General features: G+C 32.6%; 1 protein-coding gene across 1 annotated transcript; it reads left to right on the top strand.

Moving 5' to 3' along the window:
• The first annotated feature begins 2513 nt into the window (after nt 1–2513).
• On the top strand, nt 2514–14830 carry LOC129308976 (probable sulfate transporter 3.5). The gene is made up of 12 exons (XM_054950330.1): nt 2514–2865; nt 2933–3140; nt 3524–3695; nt 3830–3895; nt 4798–4911; nt 6956–7072; nt 7155–7281; nt 7369–7655; nt 13901–14091; nt 14209–14285; nt 14410–14486; nt 14584–14830. The coding sequence occupies exons 1-12, from the start codon at nt 2514–2516 to the stop codon at nt 14740–14742; spliced, it is 1947 nt and encodes a 648-aa protein (XP_054806305.1). The 3' UTR covers nt 14743–14830.
• The last annotated feature ends 3848 nt before the right edge of the window (nt 14831–18678 follow it).

Raw genomic sequence — 18678 nt, 5'->3', positions numbered from 1 at the left:
GAAAAGCAAGGGAAAAAACACAATTATTAATCCCTATGATTTTATTAAATTTTATTATTAATTCTTATAATTTTTTTAGTTTTTAATTTCTATAGTTTTAATATAATTGGATGATGTTTATTCCTCAAATCCCTAACGATGTTAAATTATGTTATTATAGGAACCAGTTATTATATTTTTTCAAAGCAATGAAAAAATTTCTCCCCCAATAGGTAATTTTAACTAGGAGTGAAAAGTATCTAAAATGCACTTATTTTTTGAGTTTAAACAAATAGATCTTATATATAATGAAGAATTCCAATACTCAAATTTTCATTTAAATAATTTATGTTATTAACTTATTTTTTAAAATCAAATTATAAAAAAATACGCTTGATAGACCTATAGGCTAGGTTTTAAAATATATATACATGACTTATTTACTTAAGTAGGTTTGTTTAAATATTAGACCAGATCCTAATCAGGCCCCGCCATGAAAGCAAATCCTCTCAGATTCTACCCTTTTCAATGTTCCTCAACGGTGACAAATCCAAGCCGTTTAATCCATACCCAATATCTCATACCTTATGACATCATTTTTGTTCACATTTTATTATATCACTTTAGATATATTTTTTATGATGATGATTCATACTGATTTTTTTTATTTTTTTATTTTCAAAATTTGTTTTAAAAAATTACTCTACAGATTTTTTTTTTCAAACATAAATATAAATAAGCCCGCAAGGACCTACCTTCTACCTTATTTAAATTTTGACTTAACCTATTTAACAAAAATAGGTTTTAAAAAATATACACTATTTTTTTAGAATAAGTTTTGAAAATGAAAAATAAAAAAAATTAATATGGGTCATCATCATAAAAAAATATAATAAAGTGATAAAATATAGTATGAAAAGTTATTTTTTAAAGTTAAATTATTTTAACCTGAGATGATGTGACAATGCATGAAATATTAGATACGGACTGAAGCCTTGGATTTTACAATGATAAGGGACACTAAGAAATGTGGAATCTGAATAAAAAACAATTTTTGAAAAATTCATTTTTTAAATTTTGTAATATTCATTTAAGGTTTTTTAAATAAATAGAATTAAAAAATCATAACATAGAATTTAAAAATAAATAAATAATAAATCTTTATTTTATAATTTGAAAATTTAGGTTAATTGAATCTCGATCTTATATATCAAGGCTATGATATGCTTTTGAGTTCAAAAAGTATTTACAAAGGTAATTATTACTTACATATCCTTCCTTGTATTTGGATTAAAATTATTAAAAATTGAAGTTTGCAAATTAAAATTAGGAAAAAAGTAAGTCACTGCAATGTGATTTATATTTAATATTATTTTAAAAAATTAATTTAACATGATTTATATTTTAATAAATAACCACAAAAATCAAAAGTAAAAAAAGTTCAACTTCTTATCAGGCCTTAGTTTTGAGCCTAAAGCCATTCCTACAAACAAAATTAAAATGGTCTAACATTAGTTTTGAAACCCAAACCTCCATTTAGCCACCCAAATTGAGTTTTGGGTTTAAACCAAACATATATATCTTAATTAACAAGATTTTTTACATCAACAATAGAATTTAAATTTACAATGTTATGAGTTATAAGTTAAATTCTTATTAGAACAATAATAAATTATTTTTTATAAACAAAGATATCAGACAATCTAAACTTTTGATTAAATAATAAAGAATTTTTATTATTGTAATCAAAGGCAAAATTTCCATCTACAAAAAAAAGTAGTCACAGGCAAAATAATTTATGCTTTTAGTAAAATTTCTAAAAAATCAATTTTATAAAATTCACTTACTTTATAAAATCACTTTTACAAGAAAAAAGACTATCTAAAACGCTCTTTGTTTGTGAGTTTTTAAACAAATGGACCCTATAGCTTATCAAGAGTTCTTATATTCAAATTTTCATTTATATAATTTATGTTGTTAACTTTTATTTTTTATTTGAATTTTTTAATTTATAGATTAGGTTATATATTTTTATTTTTAAAAAAAAATAGTGAAATGAGAAATAAAAAACTTCAAATTGCGGCTGTCAGATTATCATTATACAAATGACGTGGCTTGGAGATAGAGTTAAATTTGGATGGATACAACAACAACAATAACAACTCTTATCTCACTAAATGAGGTTGGTTATATGAATTACATGATATTATTTTTCCCTATCATTTATTAAATTTTTAAAAATATTATTAACTAAAAAGTAAATTTGGACGGATGTTAACACAAAAATGCTAAGGACACCTAAGATGTGGATTAAGATTTATATTGGGTATTGTGAAGAAGTCAACAGTTCAAAGCTCTGGCTAAAACGAGCAACAAATTTAAAAGATTTTCTTCCTGAAATATAAGTGATATGCGAATGTAAAAATTATTCAATTAGCCGAAAACTATAAGCAGTTAATTGACCCCTGTTCTCTATACGGAGAAGTTTTACTCATCAGTCAGTGTTTCTGTGAACCCTTCTGGCCGGCGAATTCATGGATTCCATCCACAAGATCCCCAACGAAGCCGCCGCCTCGGAAGTTGACGGCCGCCACACTGTGAACTTCCCGGTGGCGCCGAGGGGGTTTAAGAAGAAAATGAAGTCGGCGTTGAAAGAAACGTTGTTCCCAGACGACCCTTTCAGGCAGTTCAGAAGCGGAGGCACGACGAGAGAAAGATTTGTGAATGGAGTACGGTACTTCATTCCGATGTTCGAATGGCTTTCCACTTACAGTCTCCGATTGTTCTGGTCGGACCTCCTCGCCGGCTTCACCATCACCAGCCTCGCAATCCCTCAAGGCATTAGCTACGCTAAACTCGCCGGCATTCCCCCCATCATTGGCCTCTGTAAGTTCTTCTTCTTCTTCTTCTGCGAATAGAGTGATTGTATGCGTAATCGTATATATGAAATCAGATTGCAGTTTTGTGCCGCCGCTAGTGTATGCCGTGTTCGGGAGTTCAAGACATATGGCGGTGGGGACGATAGCGGCGGCGTCGCTACTTATAAACCAAAGTATTTCGAGCGTCGTGAAGCCGGAGGACGACCCTGTGCTGTTTCTTCATTTGGTTTTCACGACCACCTTCGTCACCGGCGTATTTCAGGCTGCTTTAGGTATTCTACGGTGAGAATCTCAACCCATAATCTCACGGACCTATAGTAATTAATTAATTATAAACTAAACAGTATCATTTTTAATACAATTTTTAATTTTAATTTGGAATTCTGATAAATTTCATACAAAAAAAAAAAACCTCCTAAGAAAGCAGGTCTGTTTTTGGTATACTTGTAAAATTTTCTTACTTTCTCTGTCCGCTTGTTTATCTTCTCACTAAAGAGATATTTATATCTACTAAATGAGGAATTTTTGCCTGGACAAACAGTATCGCCTTATTCACGCTCAATCCAATAAATTATACTAATTTAATTAAATAAAATCTTATATGTTATTATTTTTAATAACTTTAATTTTGTAATAATGTCTATTATTTTGAATTAAATTTACAGGTTAGGGATATTGGTGGATTTCTTTTCGCATTCGACGATAATAGGGTTCATGGGAGGGGCAGCCGTAATGCTATGTCTGCAACAACTTAAGGGTATATTTGGAATGAAACATTTCACTAATCACACAAGTATCGTCTCTGTGCTCGAGTCTATCGTGGTCAATAAGCATGAGGTTCAGCATTTAACTTGATCATTATATAAATTCACCAATAGAAAATTTTATATATTATTTAATTACATTCTATTGTTCTTGATGGGAAACAAATTAAGTTTTATTTATACATTTGAATATTTTGCTTAAGACAGATGAGGTGGGAGCCCACAGTCATGGGTGTCATCTTCGTTGCTTTCTTGATGTTCACTAAGCATGTGGTAAGTGATCCCTCTTTTCTCTGAACTTATATATTTATATGAATTAAAAAATAATTTATTTTTGAAAAATTATATCATTTTTTTAATATTTAATTTCACTCATGTTTCTGGTTTCCAACATCTATTTTCGCCCTTGCGGGTCAACCTGCAAGCCCACCAAAAAATGACAAATTGAGTTTGTAAAAATGAGGCTCGTTCAGGTACAGGCCTGTTTTGGATTTCATTCATGGATTTGCGTGGCAAAAGGATAGGTATAGTTAACAGACTCACAAGCGTATGTACATATTGAGGATGTGGTGTGGCTATTTTTGGCATTTTTAATTTGCTTTAATTTTCATTTCAAAATTATGTTGTTGGTGGTTTGGACTATCAATATGCTAACCCACTTTTCGCGGCTCGAGTTTGGAAAATACTAGGTCGTGAGGAAGCAGATTTTCCCAACCCTTACTCGGCAATTCATGGGTTGACCCACATTATTTTTGTTTTAAATTTTGACTGATGAGTTCCTTTTGAGAGAATGATAAAGAGGTTATAAAAAAATTAATTAATTTAAATTAAATTTTAAGTATCAAACTTTAAAAATTTACAATTCAATTCCTTAATTTTGTACTACGTTGTAATGAATTTGTAATTTATATTTTAAATTCTAACAAAAAATAATTTTTTTATTTTTTAACCATATTTAAATTTAAAAATAAATTGAAAACTATCACAATGTAGTTACAAATTTAAAAAATTAAATTATAAATTTTTAAAATTTAATACTTAAAATTTAACTTAAATTAATTGATCTATTTAAAATTTCTTTGCCATTTTCTCATTCCCTTTTCTTTTTAAGTCAATTTTGCTTTCTCTTTTTGTGTTACAAATTGTTGTTTTTGGGACCCTTACATAACGTGCAGAAGAAGAAAAATAAGGAGCTCTTTTGGGTGGCAGCTGTAGCTCCAATATTAACAGTGATCGTTGGAGCTGTTTTCACCCACTTTGTCAGAGGCCAAAATCATGGAATTCAAATTGTGAGTTAATTAATTACTTGCCCACCTATTTACTCCCTTCACTTTTTTTTTAAAGTCCATTTAATTCAAATAGATTTATGTTGGCAAAAAAAAATCAAATAGATTTAGTGCTTGTTTAGGATTTCATTAATTAGTTGGCTTATACTATAATTTATAGGCTTAAAAACTAGTTAGGGATAAAAAAATTATGTTTGGGTAAAAATAGTTGGCAAATGATCCCCCCCCCCAAAGTATTGTTAGGCCAAAAGTTAGATTTTAAAACTTTTACATTAGTTATGTTGAAATATAACCATTAGCAATATTTAATGCATTTTAAATTTATGAGTAAAATACACCTTAATTATATAGGCCTTTCTTTTATTTTTAAAACCTATATAAATCTTCCTTGAAATTAAAATTTACATAACACATACCTCCTCTTTATTTTAAAGATTCCATTTCCTTCCATCCAACCATTAATTAATCATTAAATCATATGTTTTGGATCAAAATACCCATCTTTAAATAAATGTTGTTTAAGATTTATTTATATAAAATTATTTATATAATAATTTTTTAAATTTTAAGGATATAAGACAAAAATAATATTTCAGGCATATATGAATAAAATTTAATCAATTAAATTTTTTTTTGGAAAAAAAGAGTTAAGAATTTAACAGGAGATAAATTAATTAATATAATTAATATTCATTTTTTTAATTTTAGTACTCCCTCCATCCTAAATTAGAAGACATTTTTAGACAAAATTTTACATACCAATAAATCTCATTAAATATACTTAATAACTTTATCTTTTCAAAATAAAAATATAAACTTTTAAAAATACTCATCATTTAATATATTGAAAAGAAAAGAGATGAAAATTAATTATAGAGAGAGAAAGGGTAATATTAAAATTAATGCATTTAATAAAATTTTAATTTATCCAAAATATCTTATATTTTGAAATGAAAAAACTTCTTCAAAAATGCCTTATAATTTGGGACAGAGGGAGTATAATTTATTTTTATTAATTTTAATATTTTGTAAAATGTTGATGAAAATATAACCATAATATTCTTTAAAAATGGAGGAGAGAGAATGCATTAGATTATGAGGGCAGATTAATAATTTTAAATTTTTACACAGATTTTAATTAATATAATAAAATATTTTAAAATCTTAAACAAAATATTTCTATCAATATTAAAAAATAGATTGCAATGCAGGTCTTGAACACATAAAAGGGGAAGACTCTGTAATTTTGACAAACTTAAAGAGATGTCATTATATTTTACTCTAAATTTATTGAATAACATATTTATCCTTCCGCATTTCCTTTGAAGTTTGACATTTTTATTACTTATAAATTTAACATTTGTATTATTTGTTATATATATATATATTCTTTAAATATATCTCATTAAGTTTTTTAGTATCTAAAAATATTTTCTACATTGATAACTTTTATTTTTATAATTAAAATTTTAATTTTAATATTTTTTCTTTAATTTATCTAATTGCATACTTATATATGCGTGTGAGGGAGCATACAACTCATGTCATTTTTTTTTTTACCAGCCCATATCCTAATGTATCTAAACCTGCTTTTAAATTATATCATCTAAACAAGTTTTAGTTTATTAAATTGGCTTTTTACAAAAGAATATTGAAACATAAATCACTTTATAATAATTGACTTTTAACTTAACTTTTGTTTACAAATTGTAGTTTTTACAAAATGTAGTTCTGCAAATATTAATATAAGTAAGCGTTTAGTTGGGTTTGATTCGATTTAATTGCACGCATAAAACCTAATATGTAATTTTTAAGAGGGAGTAATAATTTCACTTCACCAAGAGTTTAATTTGTAGCTCAAGTGACATACTCTCAATCTCTCATCCATTCAAACAAAGGATATGATTAAAAGGCGGCAAAAATTGCGTGCGCCATTCATGTGCATGGTTTGTGAAGAAGCGTCAGAGAGTAAAAAATAAAAATAATTTCACTTCTTCTTTCTCTTAGCATCAGTATTCACATATTCATGCGCTGTACTATCTTTTAGGTGGGACACTTGGATCGAGGCTTAAATCCTTTATCCATTCGTTTATTAAACTTCGATCCTAAATATCTACCGGCAGTCCTAAAAGCTGGCATTATCACAGGCATTTTGTCATTGGCGGTGAGAATAATAATTCATTTCCAATTCATCAGTAACATTATTTCAAAATATATTTATTTACTTTAATTTTCTTTATTTGTAGGAAGGGATAGCAATAGGAAGAAGCTTTGCAGTGGCCGAAAATACCCCTCATGATGGGAACAAGGAGATGATCGCATTTGGTTTCATGAATCTCTTAGGCTCCTTCACTTCATGCTATTTGACCAGTGGCAAGTACATACATAAATACATATATTTATAACTATAATTAATTAGTTAATGAATATATATATATATATATATATATTATTTTTCAGGGCCATTTTCGAAAAGTGCGGTGAATTACAACGCAGGGTGCAAGACAGCGATGTCGAACATAGTACAAGCAGTGTTGATGGCGATGACACTCATATTTCTGGCTCCTTTGTTTGGATACACTCCTCTAGTGGCCTTGTCCGCCATCATCATGTCTGCTATGTTGGGACTCATTGACTATCAAGAGGCCATCCATCTCTTCAAGGTCGACAAGTTTGACTTTCTCATTTGCATCTCTTGCTTCTTAGGAGTCATCTTCATCAGCTTGGACATCGGTCTCTTCTTATCTGTGAGTTTATTTGTATTCCCCACATTTTAACTTTTACATCTCTTCATCAGCTCTTATCTATAGCTTGTTAGTATAGAATGACTTATAATTTCAATTCCTACATACTTTCTATGAGGGAAAAGAAGAAGAGAAGAGGAAAGAGAGCGAAACGTAGCATAAAAAGAGAGAGAAGGAGAGAAAAGAGAAAACATTGGAAGAGAAGACAATTTAACATTTAATGTGCGCGCGTGCATGCATGCATATATATAGGCTGATTAACATATGTATGAGTGTGTGTATATAAAGCAGTGGATTTACACTGGCACAGAAACCAAACGAAAGAGAAAACTCTAATTTTTATTTCAAATCTGAACTGACTCTTACAGCAAAGCGAGTCCTATTTATAGTGCTAGGATTTTGAATGAAATAGGTAAGCAGATAAGATGTTACAAACATCAATGCTAGATGTTTTTCTAGCTTAATGAAGGTATAAATGGAACAACATTTCTGCTTCATTTTTGTAACTCTCATGCATTTGTTTTGCGTCCATTTTGCATCCGTTTCATCCTCCCTAGGTTTAGTAGAACTCGTCCTCGAGTTAAATTCGACATCGTGATCAATGCAAGGAGATATATCAGCAACATTGAAGGTGGCAGATACACCATAAGAACCAGGTAATTCCACCTTGTAAGCATTATTGTTGATCTTTTGCATTATCTTGAACAAACCATCATCTCTTGGGGACAGCTTGGCATTTAGTTGTTTAGGAAATCGTTCCTTTTGTAAATGTATCCAAACCAAATCGCCCACGTTAAAAGTTTGATACTTCCGATGCTTGTCACGTTAAGTCTTGTATCTCAAGTTCTGCTTCTGTATTCGTGCACGAACTTGTTCATGCAACTTCTTGATTTCCTTAGCCCTTTGGTTAGCATCGGAAGTATATTGCTGCTTATCAAGTGAAGGGGTTAAGTCTAGCGGACTAAGGGGACGAGTGTCGTAAACAACTTTGAATGGACACTTCCTAATTGCTTGATTGACAGAGTTATTGTAAGTACATTTAACTTGAGCAAGAACGAGCTAGATCCTACTGCTTCAAATTCTTTCCCACGAAACTGCGAAGAAGATTACCAAGAATCCTGTTTATAGCTTCAATTTGATCATCTGTCTGAGGATGACTAGTGTTGCTAAACTAAAGTTTACTTCCCATCTTCTTTCATAGCGTCCACCAAAAGTGGCTAAGAAACTTTATATCATGATCAAAAGTGATACTTTTATGAATGCCATGAAGACGTACAATCTCTTTAAAGTACAAATCTCTACTTGAACAGCATCGTTGGTCTTCTGACATGGAATGAAATGAGCTATTTTTGAGAAACGATCCACAACTACTATGACAAAATCCTTTTGCCTTTAAGTCCATGGTAAACCCAGAACAAAATCTATAGCATTTTGACCCTTAGATTTGGCCAAGTGATAAATTCTGCATCTTTGTATATGCCTGTTAACATCCCATTTAAGTCGAGGCCAATAAAAGTTCTCTTTCACAAGGTCAACTATTTTATCCCCTTTGAAATGTCCAGCTAATCCACCGTCATGTGCTTCCCAAATTATGGCTTCTTTGAAGGAACCTTGTGGCATGCATAGGGTTTTGCCTCGAAATAAAAACCCACCATGTTTGTAGAACTAGTGAAAAGGTTGATTTATAGTTGCTTCCTATACTCCTCAAAAATCAGGATCATCTTAATACAACACTTTGATAAGGTCAAACCCAATAACTTAGGTTTACAGTTTTGTAAGCAGCACATGTCAACGGCTAAGAGCATCAGCTATGGAGTTTAAAGTTCCAGCCTTATGTTTAATAAGGAATAGATAAGACTATAAGAGTTCACTCCAACGGGCATGTCTATGGTTGATCTTCTATTGGAAATTCAAATACTTGAGAGCCTTATGATCAGAAAAAGAGTATGAACTCTTTATTTAGGAGATAATGACTCTAATGTTGGAGAACTTGAACAATGACATAAAATTCTTTATCATAGGTAGAATACTTAAGCTTGGTATCATTGAACTTCTCACTGAAAAAGGTAATAGGATGGCCTTCCTGGCTTAAAATAGCGCTAATGCTGGTGTTAGAAGTATCACAGCTAACTTCAAATACTTGGTCAAAATTAGAAAGAGCTAGGATTGGCTTCGATCAACTTCTTCTTAAGCTCCTTAAAGCTTTACTGAGCTTGCTTTGTCCACTAAAATTTCTCTCCTTTGGTGCAATTTATAAGTGGTGTAGCAATAGAGCTAAAATTATAGATGAACTTTCTGTAGAAAGAAGCTAATCCATGAAAGCTTCGAACCTCCTGGATAGATTTTGGAATTGGCTAGCCATCAATAGCTGTAACTTTGCTTGGATCAACTTGAACATCCTTTACGGTAATGATGTAACCCAAGAACACAACTTCACTGATGAGGAAGGTGCACTTCTTAAGATTTGCATAAAGCTTTTATTCACACAAGGCTTGCAAAACTTGTCACAAGTGATCTAAATGTTTTTCTTAACTCTTACTGTGAATAAGAATATCGTCAAACTACACAATAATAAATTTGCCAATGAAGGATCTCAATACCTAATTCATTAGGCACATAAATGTGCTAGGGGCATTTGTTAACCCAAAAGGTATCACATTCCACTCATACAAGCTGTCTCTGGTCTTGAAAGCAATCTTCTACTCATCTCCTGGCCGAATTCTGATTTGGTGGTACCCACTATGAAAATTAATTTTGGAGAAGGTAGTAGTACTATGCAATTGATCTAGCATATCATCAAGCCGAGATATTAGAAATCAATACTTAATAGTGACCTTATTGACGGCTCGACAATCAATGCACATTCTCCAACTCCCATCCTTCTTAGGTACTAGAAGAATAGGTACAGCATAAGGGCTGACACTTTCTTGAACCAATCCTTTCTTCAATAACTCTTCAACTTGCCTTGGACTTTAGCATGTTCTTAAGGACTCATCCTATAAGTAGGTTTATTAGGAATGACTGCTCCTCGAATAAATTTAATGGCGTGTTGTATGTCTCACATGGGAGGCAACCCTAGTAGTATCTCATCAGATATTACATCTAAAAATTTTGATAGTGACAAAATGACTCTTAGTGAATTGGCCAACTCGTCATTCACCTTAAGCACCATAATAAAGCTCATGATTTAGGCTTTAGGTTTCATCACCTTAAACTCCTCCTTAATCATCAAAGACACTAATGGCTTAGAGGCACTAGATTCCGTCGAAGATTGGCTAATTTTACTGGGTGGTAGATTCGCTAGCGTGAGCTTGACACTAGCTTTCATAAAAGAATAGGTGGTTGCTTGCCTGTTATGCATAGCATGCCGGTCATATTGCTATGGCCTCTTTAAGAGAAGGTGGCATGCATCCATAAGAATAACATTATATAAAACTTTATCATAATATTGGTTCCCAATAGAAAAGGTCATAAGACATTGTTTAGAAACTTTTACCTCATTCCCCTTGTTGAGCCAGTAAAGCTTGTAAGGTTGCGGATGATCTTGTGTTGGCAACTTCAATTTTTCCACCATGTAGTTAGATACGACGTTTTCACAGCTTCCACTATCAATTATGACATTACAAACTTTTCCTTGGGCCGTGCAATAAGTGTGAAAAATATTGCGTCATAACCAAGGTTCTTATTTGACTACAGTTGTATGCATACTTCGTCTAAACACTAATGCTTCTCCTTGATTAGCAGGCATGCTGTCCTCGTCATATACTGGATTAGTGCCATAAAACTCAGTCCCCTCCTCATCTTTTTTAGGTGCTTCATACTCTTGTCCTTCCCTAATAGTGACAACCCTTAAGTAAGACAATCTGCAGCAATGTAGCCAAATCCTTGACATTTAATGTATTTGATTACTTTAGAGCCAGATTCCTTAGCAGCATTGGGTGATGGTTTGGGTAGAGCGATAGATTACGATTTGCTTAAGGAGTTAGTTTGCTGTAATTCCACTTTATGGGCTTCTAGATAACCTCTGGAGGAAGAAGGCTGAAAAGAAGATCTTTTGGGCATCTGCTTTTCAACACGCATGGCTAGACGGATGACATCATATAAGGTCCATTACTGTTGAAGCTGGAATGGACGACTGATATCTGTGTTTAAGCCTGCAAGGTATCGGGCTATTATTTGCTCCTCTTTCTCTTAAATGTCACACTTCATCATGATTTTTTCAAATTTCCTAGTATATTCTTCTACAGATAAAGACTTCTGTCAAAGATTTTGTAGCTGGATAAAGTTACCCTAGTGGTAATTATCTGGCAAAAGTTTCCTGATAAGCTGGCATCTCATTTTCTCTCAGGTCTCAATCTTGCACTTTTCCTCACGTTCTCACTTCTATCTAAGGTTTTCCCACCAAATGGAAGTATGTTTCTTGAGTTTGAAAGCAACAATCTTGACTTTTTGCTCATCTGCAATCTCCTTGTATTCAAATACTTGTTCAACAATTTGAAGCCAGTCTACAAACTTATCTGGCTGGAATCTTCTCTCAAATTCAGGAATATCTACCTTGATGTCATTAGGACAAAATTGTCGTTGTCGTGGACGGCAACGGTTGTCAGTGGATGACGAACTGCTGCTTCTCGAATCTCCTTTTAGGTTTTTTTTGTTATTGTTTAACAGAGTTCGCTGCATTTTTACAATGGCTTCCAACTCTTGTATCCTACATCTCATCTCTTCCATCTCAACCTTATGCACATGCTTGCATCTTAGAGGCATTTTGATAGGTGTCAAGGCTAGGGATATTGGAAAGATTGAGGTGTAAAATAGAAGTGTTGAAAAGATATAGGGATAGAATGGAAATTTTGAAAAGAATAGGAGCAAAATGAGAATTTTGGAAAGTCTAGGGGGTAAAAATGGAGATTCTAGAAGTATAGGGGGTCAAAGTATAATTTATGAAAAATATAGGGGTCAAAATAGAATTTAGGTAAAATTAAGGGGCAAAAGTGTAATCTCAGGAAAGATTTAGGGTCAAAATGAAATTTTAAAAACTTTTAGGGTCAATATGATATTTCAAAAAGGTAAGGGTCAATATAAAAATATGAAAAGATTTAGGTGAAAATGTAATTTTGAAAAATATGACTAACTGGGTAGGGTAATGTGGTGTGATAACACGTGTCAGTATTTAACTAGGTTGAGCTTCTATTGACCGATTAAAGAATTGATGTGGCGGATGATATCATTGTCTTTAACCTTCAGCTGGCGCATGCGACGCATGGAGAGACGGCGACGATGCATGGGCTTCAGGCAACGATGTGTGAAGGCACGTGAAGACACTTTCGGCAACGAGGAACCTCTTGTTCCACATTTTCAAACCTCTTGAGCGAGATGTTAATGTTAGTTTTTGGAGAAAATGCGTGGAATGTAGGGTTCGAGCAAGTCAGGGACTCCTCCTCTGAACTTCTCTCCTCTTCGATATAGTTCCTCAACTCTACCTCACTTTTTCGCTCTGTGGACCAACTCTGATATTAAAATGGCATAGAAACCAAACGAAAGAGAAAACTTTGATTTTTATTTCAAGTCTAAACTGACTCTTATGCAAAGCTAGTCCTATTTATAGTGCTAGGACTTTGAATGAAACAAACAAACAAATAAGACATTACAAACATAAATGCTAGACATTTTTCTGGCTTAATGAAGGTGTAATGGAACAACATTTTTGCTTCATTTCTGTAATTCTCATGCATCTGTTTTAGTCCGTTTCAGTCCGTTTCATTCATGCTTCTTTGATTTTGGGAAAATTCACAAATAAGTATGAAAAGTTTTGAATATTTGCCCCCACTACTTTTATAATTTTAAACCCCTCAAATCATTTTCAATATTTTTACAACTTTTGCACTTTATCCACTTTATGCTCTTATCACTATGTGCAACATCTTAGCCCTAAGCCATGAACATATCACTAATGATATAATGGTTATCTTATATATATATATATATAAAGGATACTTTATATATTTAGTCTATGTATTTAAAATTCTTATTTTCAATTAAATTAACGCACATAGATTTTTCATAAATAATTTGTTGATAATAACTTCTTCTTATTAATATTATTGACACATTAAAATTTATATGTTTTAATTTGATTGGATGAAAGTATTTATTTAATTATATAAATTTAAGTACATAAGTCTTGATATATATATATATATATATATATATATAACTGATCAAACGTGTGGTTGTGTGTTTGTGAGAAGATTGGACTTGGTGTGGTGAGGGCATTGCTGTACGTGGCCAGACCAAACTCATGCAGGCTTGAAAAGATACCAGACTCGACTTTGTACAGAGACGTTGAGCATTATCCAAGTTCCACCATAACCCCAGGTGTTCTCATTATTCAACTGGGTTCTCCTATCTACTTTGCAAACTCTTCCTACATCAAACACAGGTATGTAATACTTCATTTTGTGCTCTATTTCCTCCCTCTCTCTCTCTATATATATATATATATCATGACGATCCAAGTAATTAACCTTTTTCTATAAATTTAAAAACTATGAAATAGGATCATGAGGTATATCCAATGCGAGGAGAGTTCTAGTACCGGGGAAACTGTAGAGCATATCATACTCGATTTATCAGGTTAGTATGTAATTATGTTTCCAGTGAAGTAATCGTCTAGGCACATATATATTTTGTATACTCTCTCATGCATTCTCTTATCAATACATTAAGCAAAAATAATTAAGTATTTAAACATGAGCAGGAGTGACCTCCATTGATGTAACTGCTATTGAGGGATTATTGGAGTTACATAAAGTCCTGGAGAAAAATGGAAAGAAGGTATGCCATTGAATCACAGTTGAAAATTTTGCTATTTATTATTTATATGGACAGTAGACAGAAGAGATGTTTATATGTATATTTATTATATATGCAGATGTCAGTAGTGAATCCAAGAATAGAGGTTTTGGAGAAGCTGGTAGCTTCCAAGTTTGTTGATAAGATTGGAAAGGAGTCCTTCTTTTTGAGCGTGGATGATGCTGTAGCGGCAAGTCGATTTCACCTTCTTCGTGCATTGATGACAGATAATGCTTGAGAAATTATCAGATCAGTTAAATCAACTATAGCAAGCTTGTTTATACATAACACAAATTAAAGTGTTACTGCAATTAAGCTTGGGATCACTCTGCTTAAAATCAATGCTATAATTGTGGTATGCGTTTGAAGAATATATATACATATATATAGTTAAAGGGGTTTGTTTCAAGAGAAAATAACAATAAAATCCCATGGAAATATCTACTTTGCAAACTCTTCCTGCAAACAGAGGCACGTACTTTCATTTTGCTTTCTATTTCCTATATTTATATTGTGTGTGTCATGATGATCCACGTAATTAATTAACCTTTTTCTGTGAATTTAAAAACTATGGAATAGAATTATGAGGTATCCTCAAAGCGAGGAGAGTTCTAGTACCGGGGAAAACTGTAGAGCAGATCATTCTTGATTTTTCAGCCTCCTATATATAGTATGTTTTCAGAGAACGTGCATGTGTTTTTTTATACTCTGGTGTGCATTCTCTTATTAATACCGCAAGCAAAATAAATTATTTAGACTGAATTTATAGTTTATGGTTCAAATTATCATTTAATCCATTAAAATATAATGAGCATTAAAAAAAAGGAGAAAAATGGAGAGTAAGAGAAAAGGAAACACCACTCTCCCCACATTGAAGCTCTGTTTGATTTTCATCACTTTCACATTTAAAAAAGTCCCTTTGGTTTAAAATGGAATAATATTGAAATTTTTTTTAGATTTTTTCCAAAAAAAAAAAATCAAAACTCCATTTGAAAATACTCCAAGTGTACATCTGAAAATGGAATAATATTGACACGTTTCCTTTTAGCTAAAGTAAAAAATTATGAGCTTACATCTCAATGTAATAGATGGAGTATTGAATGAGGGGATCAAACTGATTTTTGAAGAAAAAAAAATAAAACACAAAATCCGTTACAATAACTAATTTTTTTCATATGAATTTTTAATAAATAGATTTTTAGCAAATAAAAATAATAATAACTCTTTTTAGAATGGGGAAATGAATTGTCTTAAAGCAAAGAATGGGGAAAAGAATTTGCTGTGTGCGAGTGTATTACTTAAGCTAACAAAGATAATAGGCCCAATGATGCCCAAGAAGTAAGACAAGAAAAAACCCGGTAGAGAAAATGAGAAAAGTATCGTCTTCATTAAACAAGTATGGTTTGGTGCTTTATCAAAAAAAGGTATAGTTTGGTGAACATATCTATTTTTAATTTTTTATGTAAACATTTTTAGTTTTTCACACTCATTTTTCTCAAAACTTGGCTAAAATATATTGTACTTTTTATTTAGAAAACATCATAAGAAATCGTACAGATTATCTCTCTAGAAAATGCATTAATTTCAGCCCAGTAACTTAAAATTGTGGTTTGTGAGGAAGGGTCCAGTTTTTTCTTTTTGTTGATTGCTGAAACATACTACAACGCATCCTTAATAGGCCCAATCAAGTGAAGGGGCCGAAAAAGAACAAGCATGAACAAGAAAACAGGAAAAATGAAAGCAAGTCCAAGCAAAGAAAACAGATACAAAGTAAAAACAAGAGCAAAACCCTAGACAGAGACGAAGCAGAGCCCAATTCGTCTATGAAGGCCTGGAGAAGTCTTCGGCCGCTGAGTTGATGAAAACTCAAGACTCACGAGCCAGGGATGCAAGCATAAAAAGTACTAAAAATTAGATTCATCATTGAATCAGTCAAGATTAAAGGTTAGAGATTTAATTACGAGTCAAATCAGGTGTTAAACCAGAATAATTAAAATAATAGATTTTTTGTCATATAATAAATAATAAATATTTTTTAATAAATAATACCTACTTAGCTAAATTTTTTTGAAGAATTTACAGTATATAGACCATTACTTGCTCAATGTAGCCTGAGTGCCTGACATATTATTGTCTTTTTTGCACGTAAAAATAAAAAATAGGAACAGACAATGCTAATTTTGAATTTCTTCACAATATTTTAAGATGTTTTTTTGTTTTTTGTTTTTTTGTTTTCAATCTTGTCAAGTAAACCTATACAAGCATAATCTCACCGATCACCACTCAAGATTTTATCTTTTTGCATGCGTTTTCACTTTTTAATTCATCTTTTTCTCTCCTTTTTTTTTTTCTTCATCTTCTTCTATATTCTTTCATCATCTTCTTTTTTCGTCTTCTTCCTTCTCCATATTAGAAAGATATGCTGAGAACACTGAGAATAGTAACACGAAGAACATCGAGAATGCTTAGGGTTGAGAATGCTGGAAGTCGAACACAAGAAGCTTGAAGAGAGAAGGTGAAGAAAGTTGAAGCTCTACTCAAGGACAACAACGAGCGAGATGCCAAGAAGTTGAGCTCAAGAACTCTAAAACTTTGAAATGCGAGCAGAGAAAGAGAAAGATATTAGGCTTCTGGTGATCTATCTAAGTTTTATTTTTTTATTTTTATTTTTACATTTTGATCCCCAAACCGCCGTGGTTTTTGGGGTGAGAAAATTTAAAAAATATAAACTACCCAACCCGTTTAACTTGTGGGATTGGGTGACCAAGGTTAACCCGGGTCTAGGGATGGATTTGAGGGGGGGCAAGCAGGGGCCCTTGCCCTCCCATGTCATAAATTTTTGGGTAAATTTTTATGATTTTTACTTGAAAAAAATGGGAAAACAAATTTTGGCGCCTGCCAACTTTCATGAATTTTTTTCATTGTGGTCCTCTCATGTGTAATGTTCTGGGTTCGTCACTACCTGGGTTAGTCCCTGCCACTTCAAATCACAAAATCGGACCAGATAGATTGTTGAGTCACTGCTTCACCGATTTGACCGGTTCAGTTTTACAAACAATGCAAGCATCCAAGTATTCTAGTTGAACCCATCTTCGACAGTGCATGCATGCACGACCGTACCATATACACTAAGATGAGAACTCCACGTTTCTAGGGAAGAGGCAAGAAGCCATATAACTGCAACAAGGAACCAATGATCCAAGGACCTTGGTAACTTCACAAACCTTCGAACAAAAGGAGGAAGAAGAGTGAACTGCAACCAACGAAAATAAAACCAACAAGCGACGAAAACAAAAGCCGAGCAGCCTAACAATTCTAGAAGCATAACACCAGTCATTATGTGCTTCCAAGGAGTTGTCTTCATATCAGCAAAATGCGACCTTTTTTGTAAGCAAAGCTTGCAAAAACCCACAAGAGCCACCAATTAATGTCAGAAGATTCAATCAACCTATCAGCGGCCTTGTTCTGCTCTGGCCGACGACGAGTGCATCGACCGAATCCATTTGTTGCGGTCAAGGAAGAGTCTAGCGCATCAGAAGTTGGCACACGAGGGACAATGGGGTCCAAACCAAGCTAGTGAGCATTGTTGAGATCCACCAAAGACCAAGCAATATCCCCAGACTTTGTGTGAACACAATGAACTCGTGTTTGAACAGCACTACAGAAATGCTCGTATTTGACAGTTGTTTTTGCCTATATTTGACTACTTATAATGGTCAAACAAGAGCCCATTATATGTTTGAGGTGCCTATATTTGACAGCCACGAAATCATCACATATTGATCCAAATATTTGATGGTTATCACCAACCGTCATATACAAGTGTTTAGATTTGGCAAGAAATGTAATTTAATGACATATTTGATAATTATGGTATATAATTGTTAAATACGAGCTTCTTATGTGACAATTGTGGTCATAATCATCAAATAAGATGAATTGGGCAGTGGGTGCCGACATTGGAACGTGGGGCATCCTAGGGTTACTGAAGTGAAAATAAGGATAAAGACGAGGAGGCTGTTGGTGTAACTCGTGCTGAGGATAGAGCTTGGACTATTCAGGTTCTTGGGCCCCATTTTATACAGAAAAAAAAAAATCCCTAAAACTAATTAGAGTTGATCCAAATATTACTTTGGGCATGTTAAAGGAAGTTATTAGACGGAAGGTACAACTT

The sequence above is a fragment of the Prosopis cineraria genome, unplaced genomic scaffold (assembly GCF_029017545.1).
Source record: "Prosopis cineraria cultivar Desert tree isolate PC_DT_omini unplaced genomic scaffold, ASM2901754v1 PC4, whole genome shotgun sequence".
Classification (NCBI taxonomy): Eukaryota; Viridiplantae; Streptophyta; class Magnoliopsida; order Fabales; family Fabaceae; genus Prosopis; species Prosopis cineraria.
Note: the sequence above shows the minus strand (reverse complement) of the source record. Positions and strands in the feature narration are given on the sequence as shown.

Coding starts and splice junctions, on each gene's coding strand:
- LOC129308976 (XM_054950330.1), top strand. CDS start 2,514: ATGGATTCCATCCACAAGATCCCCAACGAAGCCGCCGCCTCGGAAGTT. Junction 3,896..4,797: donor TGATGTTCACTAAGCATGTG/GTAAGTGATCCC, acceptor CATAACGTGCAG/AAGAAGAAAAATAAGGAGCT. Junction 14,092..14,208: donor TCTTCCTACATCAAACACAG/GTATGTAATACT, acceptor ACTATGAAATAG/GATCATGAGGTATATCCAAT.